Source organism: Limulus polyphemus, unplaced genomic scaffold (assembly GCF_000517525.1).
Source record: "Limulus polyphemus unplaced genomic scaffold, Limulus_polyphemus-2.1.2 Scaffold184, whole genome shotgun sequence".
NCBI lineage: Eukaryota > Metazoa > Arthropoda > Merostomata > Xiphosura > Limulidae > Limulus > Limulus polyphemus.
Window position 1 is genome coordinate 332,616 of NW_013665794.1, and position 19,279 is coordinate 351,894.

The 19,279-nt window shown below is 33.8% G+C and overlaps 1 protein-coding gene across 1 annotated transcript; it reads right to left on the reverse strand.

The window, feature by feature from the left end:
* Positions 1–478: 478 nt before the first annotated feature.
* On the reverse strand, positions 479–6,903 carry LOC106478140 (protein ABHD15-like). Its single transcript, XM_013938655.2, has 2 exons — positions 6,722–6,903; positions 479–1,972 (listed from the first exon to the last, which is right to left on the reverse strand). Exon 2 carries the CDS (start codon positions 1,807–1,809, stop codon positions 625–627), a length of 1,185 nt encoding a protein of 394 aa, XP_013794109.2. The 5' UTR covers positions 1,810–1,972; positions 6,722–6,903; the 3' UTR covers positions 479–624.
* Positions 6,904–19,279: the final 12,376 nt, after the last annotated feature.

A 19,279-nucleotide genomic window follows, 5' to 3' on the forward strand; every position in this document is an offset into this window, starting at 1 on the left:
CTAATTTAAAAGTTATAGCATGAAAACTATAACAAGCACAAAATGGTTACGAGGTCGTCGCATTGACCGACCCCGTATTGAAAGAGTTCATGAACCGAGCTGTTCAAAGACTGATCATATTAATTAATGTTACGACTTAACATAATACATCGTTATTGTTTTGTAGAAAAAAGAAATCACTAAATTAACGTCTAGTTACTGAAATTATTACGCCAATAACTCTAAACTTTCATAAAACATCACAATCGTGTTTAACAGTGTTTAGTTTGGCTAGGTAGAAGGTCAGTTAAAACATATGAATCACTCCTTTCACCATTTGGACAGGTGGTTAGGACACTCCACTCGCAATCTGAGGATCGCAGGTTCGAATACCCGTCACTGAACATGCTCACCCTTTCAGCCGTGAGGGGGTGTTATAATGTGACGGTTAGTCGAACTATTCGTAGGTAAAAGAATACCCCAAGAGTTGACGGTGGAAGGTGTAGACTAGCTGCCTTCCCTTTAGTCTATCGCTGCTAAATTAGGGACGGCTAGAGTGCAGATAGCCCTCGTGTAGCTTTGGATGAAATGCAAAACAAATCAAACATTTCACCACTATTGTAGTTGTGTAGGCTTAAGCTTCCTTCACCTAGTAGCCGATTTAAACCCACGTTGTTCTTTCGAAGAGAAATCCAAAACAGATCCTACGAAATCTAGTGCTAATAAATCAGCCCAAGATCGAAGACCTTCCAAACCCCATTCTAAAAACCCACAGTGACCACCATAGTCTGTAGTGACCAATAACATTTGAGGGTAAACTTGAAATACATCATATGGTATAGCTTCATCTACCACCAAAGGGTCATCCCGGCTGATGATACATAACACCGGCGTAGAGATGTCATCAGCATCCCGCAAGGGAGCGTTTTTCTCCCAGTACTGTTCAGCATTTTCGCAACCGGCCATTTTCCAATAGATATGTTTCTCTAATTCTTCCAGTTTTCGACTACAAAGGGCCTGCTGGATGTCAACTGTCCTTCTCAGTCCTTCTCCGTGGGTAGCCACTAACCTCTTACCGGCTAGAAGGTTGAGAAGTTCGTATGGTTGCGGCATGAAACCTGTGTAAAGACGCTCAGGGTCAAAAAGAGGTGAGATGGCTACTCCAGTCGCCAGGTGCGCTGATGAACCAAACTCTCCTAGATAAGCCAAGAGGAGGTCAGCACCAGCACCGTACCCGATGGCCGTCACATGGCCGTGAGGTAGCTTGTTCCGAACATACTTTACCGCTTGGCGAAAATCAGAAGGATCCCCGTAGGACTGTAGTCGAGGAGTAGTCAGTGGACTACCGCCATGACCTCTTCGGTTGAAAACTACTGGTTGAAAACCTTGGCGAACAGCCTCTTGGCATGTATAAGCCAGATTACGGGCGTCTGTCATAAAATCCGGTAGGAGAATGATCACCGGCCGAGACTTTCTCATTATGAAGGTTGATGCTTCCCCCAAGGCCCAGTCTAAAGCTATTACTCCTCGATCCTTCATCTGAAGAAACTGACGTTCGAACCTAGTTTCACCCTGGTACATGACGTAAATCCTCACGAGTGTCTGAACGTCTGGGTGCTTAGCCCAGCATGGCGGCATGTAGGGATAGTTGAACCGGGGGACGTTCTTCAAAAGGAAGCGGGAGAACGTGGAGTCTTTGTAATGCACAGTCGGAGAAGCACCGCACGGTCTAATCATCTCTATGAAAGCCGAAAATAGCAAGATGGTTACCAAGGCAACCACTGTCCAGGCTGGGATGGGAACAAAGGAAAGCCAGTCAGACAGGTTCATCACACTGTAACTTGTGTCAGTATTTACAGGAAGTAGCTCCTCTGCTCATTATCCCGGCATCATTATTTGTAAAACTTAAGTGTTTTCGAGTTACCCATCCTAGTGTCTAAAGTTTCTGAATTTACTATACAAGTAAATATTTGTGGGTAGATGTCCAACCAGTCTGAAAAACAAAATAAAGTTGAATGAAACATGTGACATAAAATATTCAATATATTCAGCCACATCATTTTAAAAACTAGTTTTATATTTACACGGCTAAAAAATCAGCTGCAGGATACACGTAATTTATTTCATAACACTGAGCACGAGCATTGTTTTGTGCTTATGACGAAGCATCTAAAGATCATGAAACCACCAGAACATTACTGTAAATAGTCCGCATCTAACAAACTGCCCTCGTGCAAACTCAAGCATTGAGCATTGTATGTTGTTTACCTGAATAACGCCTCATGTACACAATGGTCTAAACCTCCAGGTCAGAGACCCCTATAGTTCAGGCAAAGCCCTACATAACTTTGAAGAGCAGACCAGTGTGTGGGGAAGCCAACTAGTCAGCAGCACACCTGTCACCCGAAACTCTTAACTGAATATTGTGGGACTGGCTGTCACTTTTATAAAGCACCTACAGCTGATAGTGCGAAGTGTATTTAGTAGCACCATGTTTTTAATTTAAAACCCTCGAATCCCCAACTCAGTACGCTATTATAACAATTAGGCGTGCATGCTTGGACCCTAAGTTCGAGTACACTTCAGCAAATTATACGTGTGTGTATAAGCAAAAGTATTTGAACAGTCAATCAAAGATCAACTGAGAACATGTGTCAGCTCCATTACTTAAATAAATATCTAACATTTCTTTAAATAGAAGGCAAAAAAGAGTCACTTATTTAAATAATTTTCCTGTAAACTGTTATATTCTGAGATCGATGGACAGCTCTTTACTTATATAAATAAATAATATTTTTGAAAAAGTTATGTCCAGGGAAAGCAAAACAACTCTGTACTTACATACAGAAAAAAAAAGAGTTATTTCTGTAAATAGTTACTTTCAGAGAATACAGAGCAGCCGCACAAGGAGAGTTTGTTGAATTTTGCGTAAAGCTACTCGAAGTCTATCTGCGCTAGACGTCTCTACTTTTGAAGAGATAAACTAGAGGGAAAGCAAGTAGCTAGTCAATTTCACCCATCAACAAATCTTGAATTTCTCTTTTACCAACAAAGATAGACATAGTGGGATTGACTGTAACATTATAACGCCCCCACAGTTGAAAAGATGAGCATGTTCGGTGATGGTTTTCGGTCCCACAACCAGCAGGTTACATGTCGAGAATCCTAACCAGGAGGTTATACCAGGCCTCAGAAAGAGAGATGTGACATTTCTATATTTTCATATGAACTGTATGAAAATTTTCAAAATCTAGTTCGGCATTTAAAAAAAATATGAGTGTTAACTGTTCTGGGCGTTACAAGCCGATTGACTCAGCTCAGAGTCTTTTTAAGCATTCCATACTTAATAACCGATGAAACGAGGGTTTAGACTAGCGAAATTAAATAAACACGCTAAATTATGTGTAGAACATCTATGTAAGCAAAATAACTGGTGCGACTTAAGCTAAGGTGTCAGTTTTATGTTGTTTTTATAAATTAATTATTTTCATACAATCTTGACTTTGTGTAAAACTTCTGAAAAGACAACCTTAATAAGACTGTGAGAACACGGGTTGTTTTCTGCGAGGTCACATGCTTCCATTCAACAGACCATAATCTTCAAAGTTGATGCGAAAGATAACTTTCCTGTTGTCATTCGTATAAATTGCGTTCAAAGGTCATAGTGTTCAGAGATAAATGCGACAGTGTACTACAGCAAAAATATAAGGATTTGTATAATAATATTAAATAATTTCATTTTTTTCTGAAGAATCACTTTTGTAGTGTTGAGATCGAAGTTGCATGAAATTGTAATATCATTTTTGTCAAATATAAACTTAAACTTATCAAGCATATTTGTTTGGGGAATGTTAGCGAAGAAGATTATGCTTTTGTGATTTTGTGTTGATCTATCGCAGTATGGATAAAGTAGAGCATTTATAGAGCGTGACTTTGCTAAAGCGGTTATAAAGGGTGACTTTGATAGAGCAGTTATAGAGCACGACTTTGGTAGAGTGTTTATAAAGCACGACTTTGGTGCAGCAGTTATAAAGCACACCTTTGGTGCAGCAGTTATAAAACACAACTTTGGTACAGCAGATACAGAGCATGACTTTGGTGGAGTGGTTATAGAGCACGACTTTGGTAGAGTGTTTATAAAGCACGACTTTGATACAGCAGTTATAAAGCACGACTTTGGTGCAGCAGTTATAAAGCACACCTTTGGTGCAGCAGTTATAAAGCACACCTTTGGTGCAGCAGTTATAAAGCACACCTTTGGTGCAGCAGTTATAAAGCACACCTTTGGTGCAGCAGTTATAAAGCACACCTTTGGTGCAGCAGTTATAAAGCACACCTTTGGTGCAGCAGTTATAAAGCACACCTTTGGTGCAGCAGTTATAAAGCACACCTTTGGTGCAGCAGTTATAAAGCACACCTTTGGTGCAGCAGTTATAAAACACAACTTTGGTACAGCAGATACAGAGCATGACTTTGGTGGAGTGGTTATAGAGCACGACTTTGGTAGAGTAGTTATAGAGCACGAATTTGGTATAGGGCTATACAGCATGACTTTGGTAGAGTAGTTATAGAGCACGAATTTGGTATAGGGCTATACAGCATGACTTTGGTAGAGTAGTTATAGAGCACGATTTTGCTACATTGGTTTTAGAGCGTAATTTTGCTAAAGCGTTTACACAGCATGACGTTACACCGTCATGTCCTTGCTAAGAATTCTGGAATACATGCACATTTCAAAAGTAGATTATAAATTACAACACTTGTATTGAAACACGATAACAGTTCATTTTCGCTGTATAATTTTTCCATAAGTTAGACACTTATTTCAAGGTGTCAAGCTTGGCCTTCAAATTAAAACCCTCGAGACGATCTATTTACGTGTGAGCGTGGAGGTATGTGCAGTGAATACTGAAATGTGTAATAAACTGGAATGCAGTGTAGCTGTAATACACATGTAAATATGAGTGTGTGTTTCTGTGTCCAGTAATGCAGATCAGTGCAAAACATTATAACCTCAGAGAACATTTCGATTTCACCATTTTGTCTGTTTAAAACTAGCCTAAAACTAATATATATTAACATTCTCTGACAAAAGCAAATATAACAACACTCCCTAATAAACAAGCTTACATAACAACAATCCTGAGAAACCAACTAATAAAACAATATTCCCTGATATAAAAGCTAACAGAGCACTCCCTGACAAACGAGCTAACAACACTCCTTGACAAACAAAGTAACATAACGACACTAATAAGTTAGCATAATAACATTCCCTGACAGACAAGTTAACATAACAACACTCTCTGAAAAACAAGGTAACATAACAACACTAACAAGTTAACATAATAACACTCCCTGACAGACAAGTTAACATAACAACACTCCCTGACGAAGAAGTTAAAATAACAACACTAACAAGTTAACATAACAACACTCCCTGACAAAGAATCTAAAATAACAACACTAACAAGTTAACATAACAACACTCCCTGACAAAGAAGCTAAAATAACAACACTAACAAGTTAACATAATAAAACTCCCTGACGGATAAGTTAACATAACAGCACTAACAAGTTAACATAATACAACTCCCTGATGGATAAGTTAACATAACAGCACTAACTAGATAACATAATAAAACTCCCTGATGGATAAGTTAACATAACAACACTCATTGACAGAAACTTAGAAGTTTATGGTAGTAAGTAAACTGCTGCTGAATTTTGTTGTTGTTATTGTTTTTAATTTTCATAACATAATTTTCAGTTTTATTCACTGACTTAAAGAAAGAAAAAATACCATATTTGACTATTTAATCTAAGTGTTTAATTACTTCTGTAATTATGTTTCACGTTAAATAAAAGCCCCAAAAGTGGCCTAGTGGGTAGCGTATCGGACTGGGAATCCGAGGGTCTCAGGTTCGAGATGTAGTGCTTTCAAACACAATTTCAGCTATGGGTGCATTATAAAAGTGACAGTCGCTCCCGCTATTCGGTTAACAGTTGCTCTGTAAGTGGCGGGTGTTCCTTACTGGTTGTCTTTCCTCTGACCGGCAGTTAAAAATTAGGAACCGCTATGCTTAAACCTAAGGATCTCTAATCTAGCTGTTTAGCCTATTGTGCCATATCGATCTACTTAAAAAATATATATTATTTATTTATGCACTAAATTGCTTGTGGGTCCGTGCTTTTGTTGGTTACAGGATCCCTAATGACATATGAGTCACACACACACAAAAACAAAATATCAATATTGCAATTAGTCCCATTAGTGAACGCTCAGGTTCCCTATGAATATAAGTGATTTTACCCAATTTTATATTAACGTTTTTAAACTTAGTGTACAACAGACAAAAATACAATGCTTGGAACCCATCAGTAGCAAAGAGTATGTAAAAGAATAGGTAATTTCAGGATCAACAAAGTAGCTGTAATTCAGATGTTAGTAGTCAATTCAGTCATTGGCATTTTTCTGTTGTTGTTGTTATCAGAGGGAATTATACATCTTAAAGTGACCCCTGGAAGGAAACTAATGAAACTAGAGACAACGTTTTTTAAACTTTTGCTATGAACAAGACTTGTTTAAAGCAATCTAGTTGGACAAGCCTTTGCTAGAACCAGTAATGGACAAGTTTCATTACGATGTTGCTCTGTAACTATAAATTATATTTGGTAGTTAAAAAATTAAGTCACTAGTTCTTTCAATTTTTCAACAGATGTTCTTAAAAGTTATACTCACCATTTTGACGAATGCATTTTTTCAGTTATGTTTTTCTTATACAACAGCGGTATCTTTTCTTTTCGTTGTTTTACGGACGAGAAAAAGTTAAGATAAAATGAAATCTACTTCTTAACTATTTTAAATCTTGCACAGTTTTAAATCACTGTGTTCGTAAACTAAATCTAGGAATAAAAAACACATAGTTCACTCTCACCCGAACCTGGAAATGCCACTTACGCTGACTCTCGTCGTCTGCTGCTACTGGTTTGTGGAATGAATATGGTTGCGAAGAGCGTCCTCTAGAGGACAATTTCTGAATTTAATCTCTGTTTATAACAAGCGCTTTTCTAATTATTTTACAGAAGTGACGAAAACAAGAATTTCAAGCTGTTATATGTCTGAAGAAAATTCGTGATCATAGCAGTATATTTTGTTTGTTTTCCTAGTAAAACTGTAACTTCAAAAATTCTACATTAAATGATTAAAACACTTACTTCCCTTCGCAAAGTGAGAATTAAGAGACATTAGAATACTTTATTTAAATTTTCTTTTAACCCCTCTTTGCTTGGTTCGACAATTTAAAAATTGTTCTACAGCATAAAATGGTATTTATAAATGAGAAAAGAGTAAAAATCACAATAAACTTGTTCAGTTTAATAACTTTACAACAGAATAATACCTGCGGTAAATTGTAATTTTGTGTTTCAAGGTGGTCCTTTTTTGTGCCTGCCTTAAAAACTGTAGCAAAACTCGCACACCTACGTAATGAAACAAGAAGGTAGTTGTAAATTACATGTATGTGTGTTTAGTAAAGTAGTATTATGCGCCTATAAATGTTAGTCTGTGTTTACTTTGCTTCATTTATCACAGGTGTTGTAATTATACTAGAAGAACCTTTATGAGAAACTAGAGGAGGATTGCCGATGTTTGACCAAAACCAGTGGATGTTATCGGAGTTTACTTTACTACTTTCACTCACTCTTGAAGATATGTTAACAGAGAAGTGAAACAGATAATTTTTTCGTAAGATATGTTAACAGAGAAGGAAATAGAATATTTTGCCTACCTATTCTACTTGATAAGACTAATAATGGATCCAATGAGTTTCTTGGGTTGTGTTCTAGCCTGATTAGATTTAGACTCCGGTAGTGGCGCGTTGCCCAAACTCGATAACCTCTGAGTAGATCCACTAAATAGCTTAGGTTGTGTTCTAACCTGATTAGAATTAGACTTCGGTAGTGGTGCGTTACCCAAGCTCGATAACCTTCGAGTAGATTCACTGAATATCTTAAGTTGTGTTCTAACCTGATTAGATTGAAACTTCTGTAGTGGCGCGTTGCCCAAACTCGATAACTTGTGAGTGGACCTACCAAGTAGCTTGGGTTGTGTTCCAGCCTGATTAGATATTTGGACTTCAGAAGCTTAAGTAAGAATTTTGATTTTATCTTTTATATTTACAATTATTTCCGTAGAAAGTAAATATTACAATCCTTATAGAAATCTGGGTAAAACATGAGGAGTTAAATTTGTTTAATATACAAGGTATAAAAATGCAATAAAGGTAGAGATTATAATAAATTTGGAGGTATAACAGTTTTTGGAAGTAATAAAATAAACGTATGAGACATAATTATAGTATAGTTTGATGTTTTAATTTCGTTTATTTCATTTCTATGTTGAATAGATATTAGTAATCCATTTTTCATCTGTGGTTATAGTTTTCCTATATTTACTGGTATTTTTACACATTTCATTCATTCAAACATTGTATTCTATATCATTGTAACACAATTTTCATAAGCGTCTTTTATGTTTAACTCTTCATAAATACTATTAAAACCAGCTTTTTTTTACACTGATAAAATGCAATATAAATAAATAAAAATATATATATAACTGTAAATTCAAAGTTTTTATAATCAATTAATGAATATGAAATTATGAAAATTATAAATAGAGACCCTTAGGGGCCTTTGTCTCTATGCTGATGAGGAATAACGTTGATAATGCTGGAGATAATGGGCTTTCCATTTCTAGACGTTTTCTTTATACATAGAAGTTTTTCAAACATAAAACAGTTTTTAATTCCCAATTCCAATAATTGTTTCATATCTGCTAAATTTGTTTTTATGTCTTTGTTCACATCGTTGTCTATTTTGTTTAATGCTATTGCAATGGCTTCATCCACCGATAATTGAGTATCATCAATACTGCTATATTTCCACTACTTTTCTAGTGGGTATATGTTGATGAGATGCTATGTGGCTTTAACGAAATATTGTTTAAATATGTTTTTCAAATCCATATTATTATATTATTATGGTAAGCAAGTAAAAGAAAAAATATTACAAGCATGGCTTTATCTTGAAATTAGTTTTCTTGAACTATTTCTAAAAACTGTTTCAAAAAGTACCTTAATATTTAAAGATTTTGTTATATGTAAACACCATGCCTTTTGTGGTTGGTTGTTTGTTTGTTGTTAAGCGCAAAGCTGTACAATATGATGTGCTCACAATGAGTATGGGAACCCGGTTTTTAGTGATGTGAATGGGATGTTGTGAGGTTTTGAATTGATAGTATACCCTTCTCCATCAAAAAGTTGCAAGGAACATGAGAACAAATTAATAATGAAAAATTCCTATTTCTCTCATCATCCATGAAATGTAACAATGGACTTGGAAACGTACGTTCCTCCGATACCATGCTATTTATAAATATAGATTAATCGTAGTTATTTGAAATGTAAAAGTTCGCATTTACTTTTGAAGTAGGTCAACTAATTAGTGGCACTTATTAATACATTCAAAGTATACACATTTTGAAAGACAAAGTTTTGTTTTTTAAGCGTAGTATTTCAGCTTATAAAATAATGTTATAGAGATCCAACTGTTTGAAAGTTGTTAGATTTCAATGTATTTTTTTTCTCTTATCGTAAAGAAAGGAATTTGAAACAATGTTGGTCACAATTATTACTATTTTTTTGTAATCATAGTTATTGTTATCCAACAGTGTTTTATTATTTTACTTCTGCTGTATAATGGAAGATAAACTGATCAAGATTTGACCTTGAGTTCAAGCCCTTACATAATACAGCTGGGTTTTTTTTCTCATGAACAAATTATCTGGAGAGGACTTGTTATCTTTTAATTCAGCTGGTTTATCCGTGTAAACAATGTATAAGGGCTCAAAGCCAAAGTGGACTGTGGTGCAACAGTTGAGTACTGAAAAACGCCTGAAGCTACTGCAGTGCTAAGGTTAAATAAAGATGAGTTTAAACATACGATACTAAGAGCACTCAAAGGAATTATTGATTAAGCAAAAAGAAAGCAACAAAAGATTTTAAAAAGAAGTGGGAATAGAATATAAAGAAAAAAATTATAATAGATAAGAAATAATTAGACAGAATAAAGAACATATAAATAAAAACGAGATAGAAAAAGGAAGAGATAAAGTGGTAGATAAAAGAATAAGTAGATAAGAAAGTGGGAAATATGGGAAAGGGAATGACAAGAGAGTAAGAGACAGAAGAAGGAATACATAAGAAACAGCGACTGCTCTTTAAAGTTCTTTAACATGTTTCTGAAAGAACATTAGTTGAAAAATAACGACTACCAAGTATTTTATATTCAAGTTTGTTCATGAACTTGTATGTTGAGCTTGTTTTTTTTTTTTTTTCGTTTTCAATGTTAAACTTGTACATATATCTACTTACCTATTTGCTATATAAGACTTAACATATCAAAATTTATCGGGCTTCTGTTTTCCTGCTTTTCGTTTACTGATTACTCCAATCAGACAGCAGAGAAAATTACACCGTATTCATAGCTTACGAATTTACAACTCTGAACAATAAAATCATAATTATAACTGCTGCTAAATAATTTGTTGGATTGTATAAAGCTTGTTGGACAAATACAGACGAAACGTGCTAAAGGCATAAAGGTAAAATTCGTGGCTTCAATAAAGTTGGACATCACTTTATCTGGAATTCACCATTTAGAGAGTAAAACTTTTGAAACTCTAAGTGGCTAACTTAAACCCTTTTACAATCTGACGTTTCCACTTAAGCAATTTAAATCTTCCAAACAAAATTCGTGAAAGATCAAACTTGTTAAATGTGGAAGGTTTATTCTGAATGTTGGTAAAATATTCTTCTATACGGAATTTCCCTTTTTTTAGCGAGTAAACTCAAGTCTATCAAACACAGAGAGCCTCGTGGTTAGCGTGCTGAGTGCTGACCTGAAAGTCCAAGGTTCGCGCCTGCTATATGTCGCTAAACACACTCCACACTTTCAGGTGTGGACGCTTTATAAAAGTGACAGCAGCTGTTGCTGACTAGTAGCCCTCCTTCTGACCAGTAGTTCTAAATTAAAGATGGTTATACCCAAACTTTGTGGTCTCTGACCTGGCCCTTTATCCATCAGGTCGCATAAGCCATAAGGTGTCATTTTGGTTGAAAATGCCAAATACATATCTGAATAAACTGCGAAAACATTAATTATGAGAGTATTCAAATTTAAATGGAAAGACACATTCTGAAAAAACAAACAAAAACTTATCATCATCAAGATTCTTTTATTAGAATTACCATAATAAATAATGTGAGAGACTGAAATCAAGTATTGAAGAAACTAAAAGAGTCAAATAGGTAGAAAATTCCGCGATAAAATAAACTTCTGTAGCCAATGAATAAATAAATATATGCTACAATAGAAGACTTCGTATAATAATGAGTATAAAATAATCAATATTTTATCAGAAATCATTAGAATGAAACATAAAATCAATCTGTTTTATAAGGTAGCAGTGGCTTGCAGTTCTCTTGTTAGTTACTTCAAACACCATGCCGGTTGATCAATAATGACTAATAATCCTGACAAACAATACACAAAGCCAGTGGCATAATGGTTATTGTGGTGAGTTGTGGATCCCAGGTGACGGTCAAATCCCTCTATTCAAATCCAGAGAGTTGGCGGTAGGTCCTGTTGAATAGCTGCCTTCTCTTTAGTCTATCAGTGCAGAAACACCGAAAGGAAGAATAAAAACATTAGTTTACTTTAGACGCTTTAAAATTTCATTTTTAAGATTTTCATGTTTAGTACCATCGTCTGTTTTACCAACACCAGGAGTTTGCTGTTCAAGGTTTCTGTTTCTTTTTTAAAAAAAGAAAGAAAATCTATTGTACTATATGCATGAACGTACCTCTTTAATTCAGATAAAAGTGGGCAATACAATTATCAGAACATTTTCAATTTCGTCGCAATTACACTTTATTAAACCAATGGTAAACTTTTACGTTAGTTCAATATGTTTCAGGGTGTTTGTTTGATTTAGAACAAAGCCACAGTGGGCTATCTGTTGTATCCACCGCGGGGAATCGAACCCAGATTTCAGCATTTTAAGACTTACCGCTGTCAAACCAGGAAATGAAAGAGAAATGGCATAATGGCTCGATGATGAGAATCCCTTGTACGATTCTCATAATTTTGAATATCGTTTCAGGAATATCAGTAAGATATCTTTTGAATAACCTACACCATGATTGCCTAATTATTTTAATAGTAACTTCCGATCAGAGGAAGCTACTAACTTAGAGCGAAGATACAAGTTAACCTGGTAATGTGTATATTTAATTAAGTATATTTCTCGTATGTTCTTACTTATAAAGATTAGTACGCACTTACGAAGGAAGCGAAACGCTATCCCCATCAGTGAATAAACACGAACTAATATTTTTATATCCTGTTCTTACTTTTCTATTATTTTCATTTTACGCTCGAGAAACTATAACACCTTCTTTGGATATGAAACTGTAAGGGAATAAGAGCGTAATATACCTTCGCTAAATAAAAATTTCATATAGACAATTAAAACTAAATTACATGAAGACAAGAGAATGGGAATATTGGAATGTACTGTATCGGAAAGGTAACTGAAAAAATAAAACCAATGCATCATCACTCTTATTCAACCTGTATTTACAAGCCACACTTGTGAAATGTTTAAAAGTCCAGCTTAAGTTTACAACAGATCTGGATTCATAAACCGTCAACGTATACCACTTTTAAATTACCATTCGCCTTCTACAGCCTCCTATAGGAAGGCCGAACGCCCAATGAAACAGAAAACAAATAAAATAAAACACGTCTCTTCAGAAAAAGGCATCGGATTGAAAAAACAGAGTCATCTTCTGAAGTTCGTATTCCAACCCATAATGTTCAATATTTGTTTATTTAAGTATGTCTCACTACCCTAAGTACTGGTAAGATTCTCTAATCCAGTGTGAAATTATTATGATCGGGTACATTTCACTATATCGTAAAAATAAATCTTTTAACACCTAAATGTATATGTATAAATCATCTACTCAACTGAAGCCAGAATCTGCATCAGTCATAAGAAGAGCTGTTTAAAATATTAACATGCAATACAGTAAAGTTCTGTTAGACAAACGAATGGATTTTCAAGGGTTTCTGGAAGTAAAATATCTCCCTTTTTCCTTCAGTTGCCTGTTTATCTATCTATATATACGTAAACACATATATATATATATATATATGATGTACTATGGGATGTATAATTGTGCCTCAGAATGTCATTCTAATGACACATTAGAACTTAGAAATAAATCCAATATACACAAAACCGGATTTCGATATCAGTGATGGGCACAGCACAAAATTATATGTAGCTTTGCGCTTAACAACAAATTCAAACAATGGTCTAGTTAGAATATTTCAGTTTATCAAAAGTGGTGACATCTGGTGACCAATATGAACTAAGTATAAATTCGGCACACATTATCTAAAAAAAAGAAAATTAAACAAATGTTTGCCTTTCATACTCCATTAATGACTCCAAATGTTAAGACGAATGATGGTCAAATACGATTTTATTAGCTTTCGGGTTTCTGGTGAAAAATCACGAAGTCAGACTATATGTGTGTTATATATATATGTAACTTCCTTCTTTTAACAGCTATACAAAAAGTAGTTCAGAAAGGTTAGTTCTGTCTTTTTTTCATATGATGGGCAACAGTGCCTAAAAATAATCAATTTTCTATCAATTATAGCAGTTACAAAGACAATACTTTAGAGAGATTAATTTTGTATCTCTTACTTTAGTTATAAATCATAAAGTTCAATTAAATTCCTGTCCAATAGTTTATAGATTGCAAACTATAATCTTATATATGTTATTCTAGTTAGGAATTCTGACGGTAAACCCTATTTATATTACTGAATGATGTATTACAAAGTTTAATTATATATCTTTTAAATGAACTATGGGAATTATAATAAAATAACACAATATCGTGTATAGGAATTAGTGAAAAACCACAGTAAATGGAACAAACTGTCAGTAGTCTGATATTAGAGAAACTATTTCGACAAATTCGTGCATCCTCTTCAATCTCACGTTGTCTTCTGGCAGGAAAAAACTGGTCAACAAACGCCTACGTGACCTTTGATCTTGGAATTCCCTAAAGGACACAGGAGGTAAGGAAGTTGTTGAATTTAAAGTGACCTGGAGAAGTGTTGAAATTAGGCAAACTTCTCATTAAGTAACTTTCGACGATTCTTCTTCTTATGTATTTTTCCATTTTGTATAAAATTATTGTTGATTTCCAATCAATTTGATGGCCAGAATCTCTCACATGAAGAAAAATGTGTTTTTCTGTTCGAAGTTAGGTTATTTTTAATAGTGTTCGGATATTTGTATACGATTTTAAAGTCATTCTTCCTTAATATTTTCTCAAGGGATTCAATGTTAGTATTGTAGTCAATATAAAGTGGTTTCACATTATCATTAGTTGATATTTCTTTATCTTCATGGGAAAAGGTTTTTCTTGCTTTAAGATGATAATTTGTAATGAAAGGTGGTGGAAAATGTAGTTCTTTGAAAATAGAAAAGATATTTTTGATTTAATGTTCAAATGAAGAAATAATAGATGTTTTGACCATGTTTATGGTGACACGAAAAGAAGTGAACATAACATAAATTTTTTTGTCGGTTTGCTGTATACTGTTAGGACTGGTTTTGTGTTTTTTTTTCTGGTTATCAAAACATCCAAGAAAAAAGTTGGCCGTCCTTTTCCCATTCAACTTTAAATTTGATAGTTGGATGAAGTTGATTAAGATTGTTGAAAACACTTTCAAAATAACTTCTTTTGTTCAGCTACACAGAAAATATATCATCTACATATCGAAACCACGGAATTTTTGAAAGATTTATATTTATGGAAGGAGTTAATTCAGTTACAAAATATTCCATGAAAAGGTTGCACAGTATTGGTGGCAGTGGATTTCCCTTGGCCATTCCGTATTTTTGTCTGAAATACTGACCAAGACAGGTAAATACATTGTTGTTTATACAGATTTCGATAAGAGAGATAAACAAAATTAAAAACACTGACCTAAATAAAGGGAAAATGTTAAGTTTGACATTGAAGCTTTATTTACCAACGTACCAGTTGAAGAAACCATAGAATTTCCTAAAAGAAAATTACCTGAACTGAACATATCTTTGCCTGTTCCCATTGACATTTTTATCTGTTTTTGTAGGCTTCTATTGCTGGCTGGTTTGGTTCCATATGTGCAAATTAATAATTAATGTATAGTTATTGGTTAATTAATTAAAGCTTAATTAATGAATTGGATGATTAATATGCACTTTAAATTAATTAGATAATTAATTTCAAAATTGAAAGCATTTATTATCTAATTAACCTTTATTAATTAACTTTAATCGATTAGAAGATTAATGTACTGGTAATAATCAAATTTAATATCAATAGTTAATATCCAGCGAATGTTTTTCCAAGAAATGAGGTTTTTTTTTTTTGCTGCTAAATGTCATACTGCTATATACATTCGGTTTGTATGTGGATTCATCTATGGTTATCAATCGAATATATTATATTTTTTATCAATATGTCATTTATTACGATTTAATGTTTTAACAAATAGCAAGAATATTATTTTCATATGTGTATTCTATAACATTGTTCTGAATAAAAACAACAACAACATGAGAATATATTTTATTTCGTGTTTATTTATTTTAATTCACAACAATGATCTGGTTATTTGGACTGCAATCAATGATGAATCCATGAAAGGAACATTCACATGAAAACCTTTTTTCAACAAAATTATGAACAGTCATCTCGTTAATATTCTTATCAGAGTTAAATTTCTTTAACAGTTCATCTTTCGACATATGTCTACAATGGTAATAAACATAATACATACAATATTGTCCAAACACAGATGAATAATCTCCTTGCAGTACTTTTTATAGGTGGATAGTGTTAATAACACATTTAACGTACAGTACCGTACGATTATAGTTTTCATTTCTAAATTCAGTTTGCATGGCACACTTTTGCATTTTGTGGCATTGTACATGTAAAACACTCATTGTTAATTCAGTAGTTTTCATTTCTATAATCAATGTATTGCATAACATCTATTCACCCTGAAAAAAGGACACTTACTTAAACCTCTAAAAAATATATGATAAATTAATTCATAAGTTGATTTCATTCACTAAATTTTAATTGTAAAAGATTTATGTCAATGACTATGTTTAATCATTATTACTGTAGGAAATTATATCCTTATCTTTCACAAATCTTTGTCTAGAGCTTGTTTCTTGCTGGTTTAGAACTTTATGCATAATGCTGGCTAAAACAAGTCTAATATAGATGTACTATCAACAGTGTGTGAAAGTAAAATCACAAACTCTAAATAAGACTGTTGTTGCACATACTGAAACATGTATTCACAAAACATCAATTATTATGATCTTAGATCAACTGTTCAGATTTATAGCTAATCATTCATTGAAAACTGCAAGAAAGATAAATGCTGATGTTCATTGTAAATATTAGAAGTCAGAAACCTTTTCTCATTAGAGAAATCTGCGGGTCGCGGATTCGAATCCCCGTTCTACCAAACATTCTCGCCCTTTCGGCTGTGGGGGCGTTATAACGTGACGGTCAATCCCACTATTCGTTGGTAAAAGAGTAGCCCAAGAGTTGGCGTCGGGTGGTGATGACTAGCTACCATCCCTTAGAAACTCTACAAAAAATATCCACTTCATGCTGGAATTTTGGACAATAGATGTGTTACATGTATTTTCTCATGGAAGAAGTTGCTGTAAAGTAGAATACACTATGTGAAGGCAGACAGTAATTACTTCCACTACAGTTCAGGTAATACTTAGAAGATACATCCTCCTTCAATTTTCTGTTGGAATGACCAACAATAATGTGAGTAGCATATTCACACTGAGAGGAATAGCATTAAGGAATATTGTATATGATGCTATTTTCTCATAGTCTGGAGCAAGTTACATTCTTAGTTTCGAACAAGTTAAGAGACGCATTCAGAACTCCAGCAAAAGGACTGTCTTCTGCACTGTACACTCATACAATTTGATTGTTTAAATAAACTTTACTTTTAACTTTGTTTTTACATTGTGTTTGGTCTCTTTTGTCAAAATAGTCAAAGTAAGAAAACTCAGATTTACCTGATTGAGCCCCTCGTTATTTTTATATATTACCTGGAATGTAAATAAGTGATCCTAAAAATACCACAGCGTTTCAGATCACATAGCTAATCATCAGATGCATGCTTAATAGAATAAAGAGCTGAGGAAAGTGATTAATATTATTTTACAATAGTAGTTTTGCGTTGTAATAACTGCCCCCCAGTGGTACAGTGGTATGTCTGCAGACTTATAACGTCAGAAACTGCGTTTCGATACTAGTGATGAGCAGAGCACAGATAGCCCAATGTCTAGCTTTGTATTTAACTACAAACAAAGCCTTGTAATAACTATAATTACACAAGTTCTGGTAATTGATTAATTGTTTTTGTGCAGTTTAAAGCACTTTCATACGATTTCAGTAATTCCATAATAGAGAATCGTAGGATTGTTTATTAATCCATTAAGGACTGATATTACAAGAGGGCGAATAGAACAACTGCCCTTATCCCCATGATTTCAAGGGCCCCATTTTTTTTAATAAAAAAGTTAAACATCATCAATGAATATACTGAAAAATCCTCAAAGAATTGTTTTACGTGAAAAATGTTTAAAATAAATTGGTTTAAGTGTTAAGTCTCGCTCATACCTCATTTTTTTTTTCATTCAAAAATGGTTTAGAGGCTTTAGGTTTAACAATGACATTAGATGTGACTTGCCACATGATGTATGCTGCAGGGATTATGGCCATAAGTATACTGTCTCAATTTCTTTGTAGTGGCGAGATCAGTGTATTCATCACTTTTTATTATCGGATTATATAGCTAATTGTCAGATGCCTGCTTCAGAGAATAATGAACATTTTGTATTGTAGTATATAATTTCAACTAGAATTGACAGAGAAACTGATTTATATTAACCCCTTTTTAAGTTATTTGTTGTTAAGCACAAAATTGCAATATGGGCTATTTAAGTTGTGCTTACATTAGGGATCAAACTCTAATTTTAGTGTTACAAACCTTCAAGCTTATAAAAAAGCTACCACCCACTCCACCTTTAAATTAGAATATTTCAGCCAACCAACTCATTTATTAGTTCCTTTTAGACTATGATTTTAATTATTGAAAGAATATCATTTAGTTATCTATACTCACTATTACTAGTTATATGTGTGTTTTTAACTCACAAGTTGACTCTGATGGTTTGGATCCCTGTTCCTATTATCGAACTTCATCTCGGTATTTGTCTACCTCTTAACACCTGGAAAAGGAAGTTATTTACTGGAAGTTTCAGAAGGAGCCTCACGACATTGGCTATGGAGTGTCATGTCTAAAGCACACCATTCCTCCTTGTATGATTTACATAAGTTATCTAATGTATGAGGACGACAGTTTTCCAGTGCCCATTTCGACAGTTTGATTACATAGAAGTCCATAAGTGCTTCATCCAGCAATTTTATTGGAATGCCTTTATATGAAACAGTATGAATACTCATTTCATTTTCCACTCATGTACATGTGACTTGTGTCACTTTTCTAAACAGGGATCCCTCTTGATTATGATATATGGGAGAAGGAAACAGCTTTTGCCACAGACCTTTGTGTTCGTAGATTCTCACTTATTACAAGACTTTGCTTATTAAGGCTGTGGTACAAGTTGTTACAGGTCTCTTTTTGGATGGCCCTGATTCCTCAAGTTGATCCTGATTCTTTTATTTTATTATGCCGTTAAATTGTTTACATTTTTGTTTTACTTCAATGGTTTTTGTATAAAATACGACTAAAGTTTTTTTTTATTCCTAATATGGACTTTGTGTATTTTATTTTTAACTTTAGAATAAAATTTTAAACAAAGATCTTCATTTAGATGTAACACATTATTAAACTATATAACTGTGGCACTAATCACACCTCTTATTATAGAAATGAGTCATAATTATAAATTAAATCTTCAAGATTCTGTAATGCTCTATCAAAGCCTTAACCTTAAAACAACATCTCAAAATGATGTTATATTTATTAAACTATAATTTTTTTCTAGCAGAGGGAAGCATTATGAAGGAACATAATAAATAAAAATCCT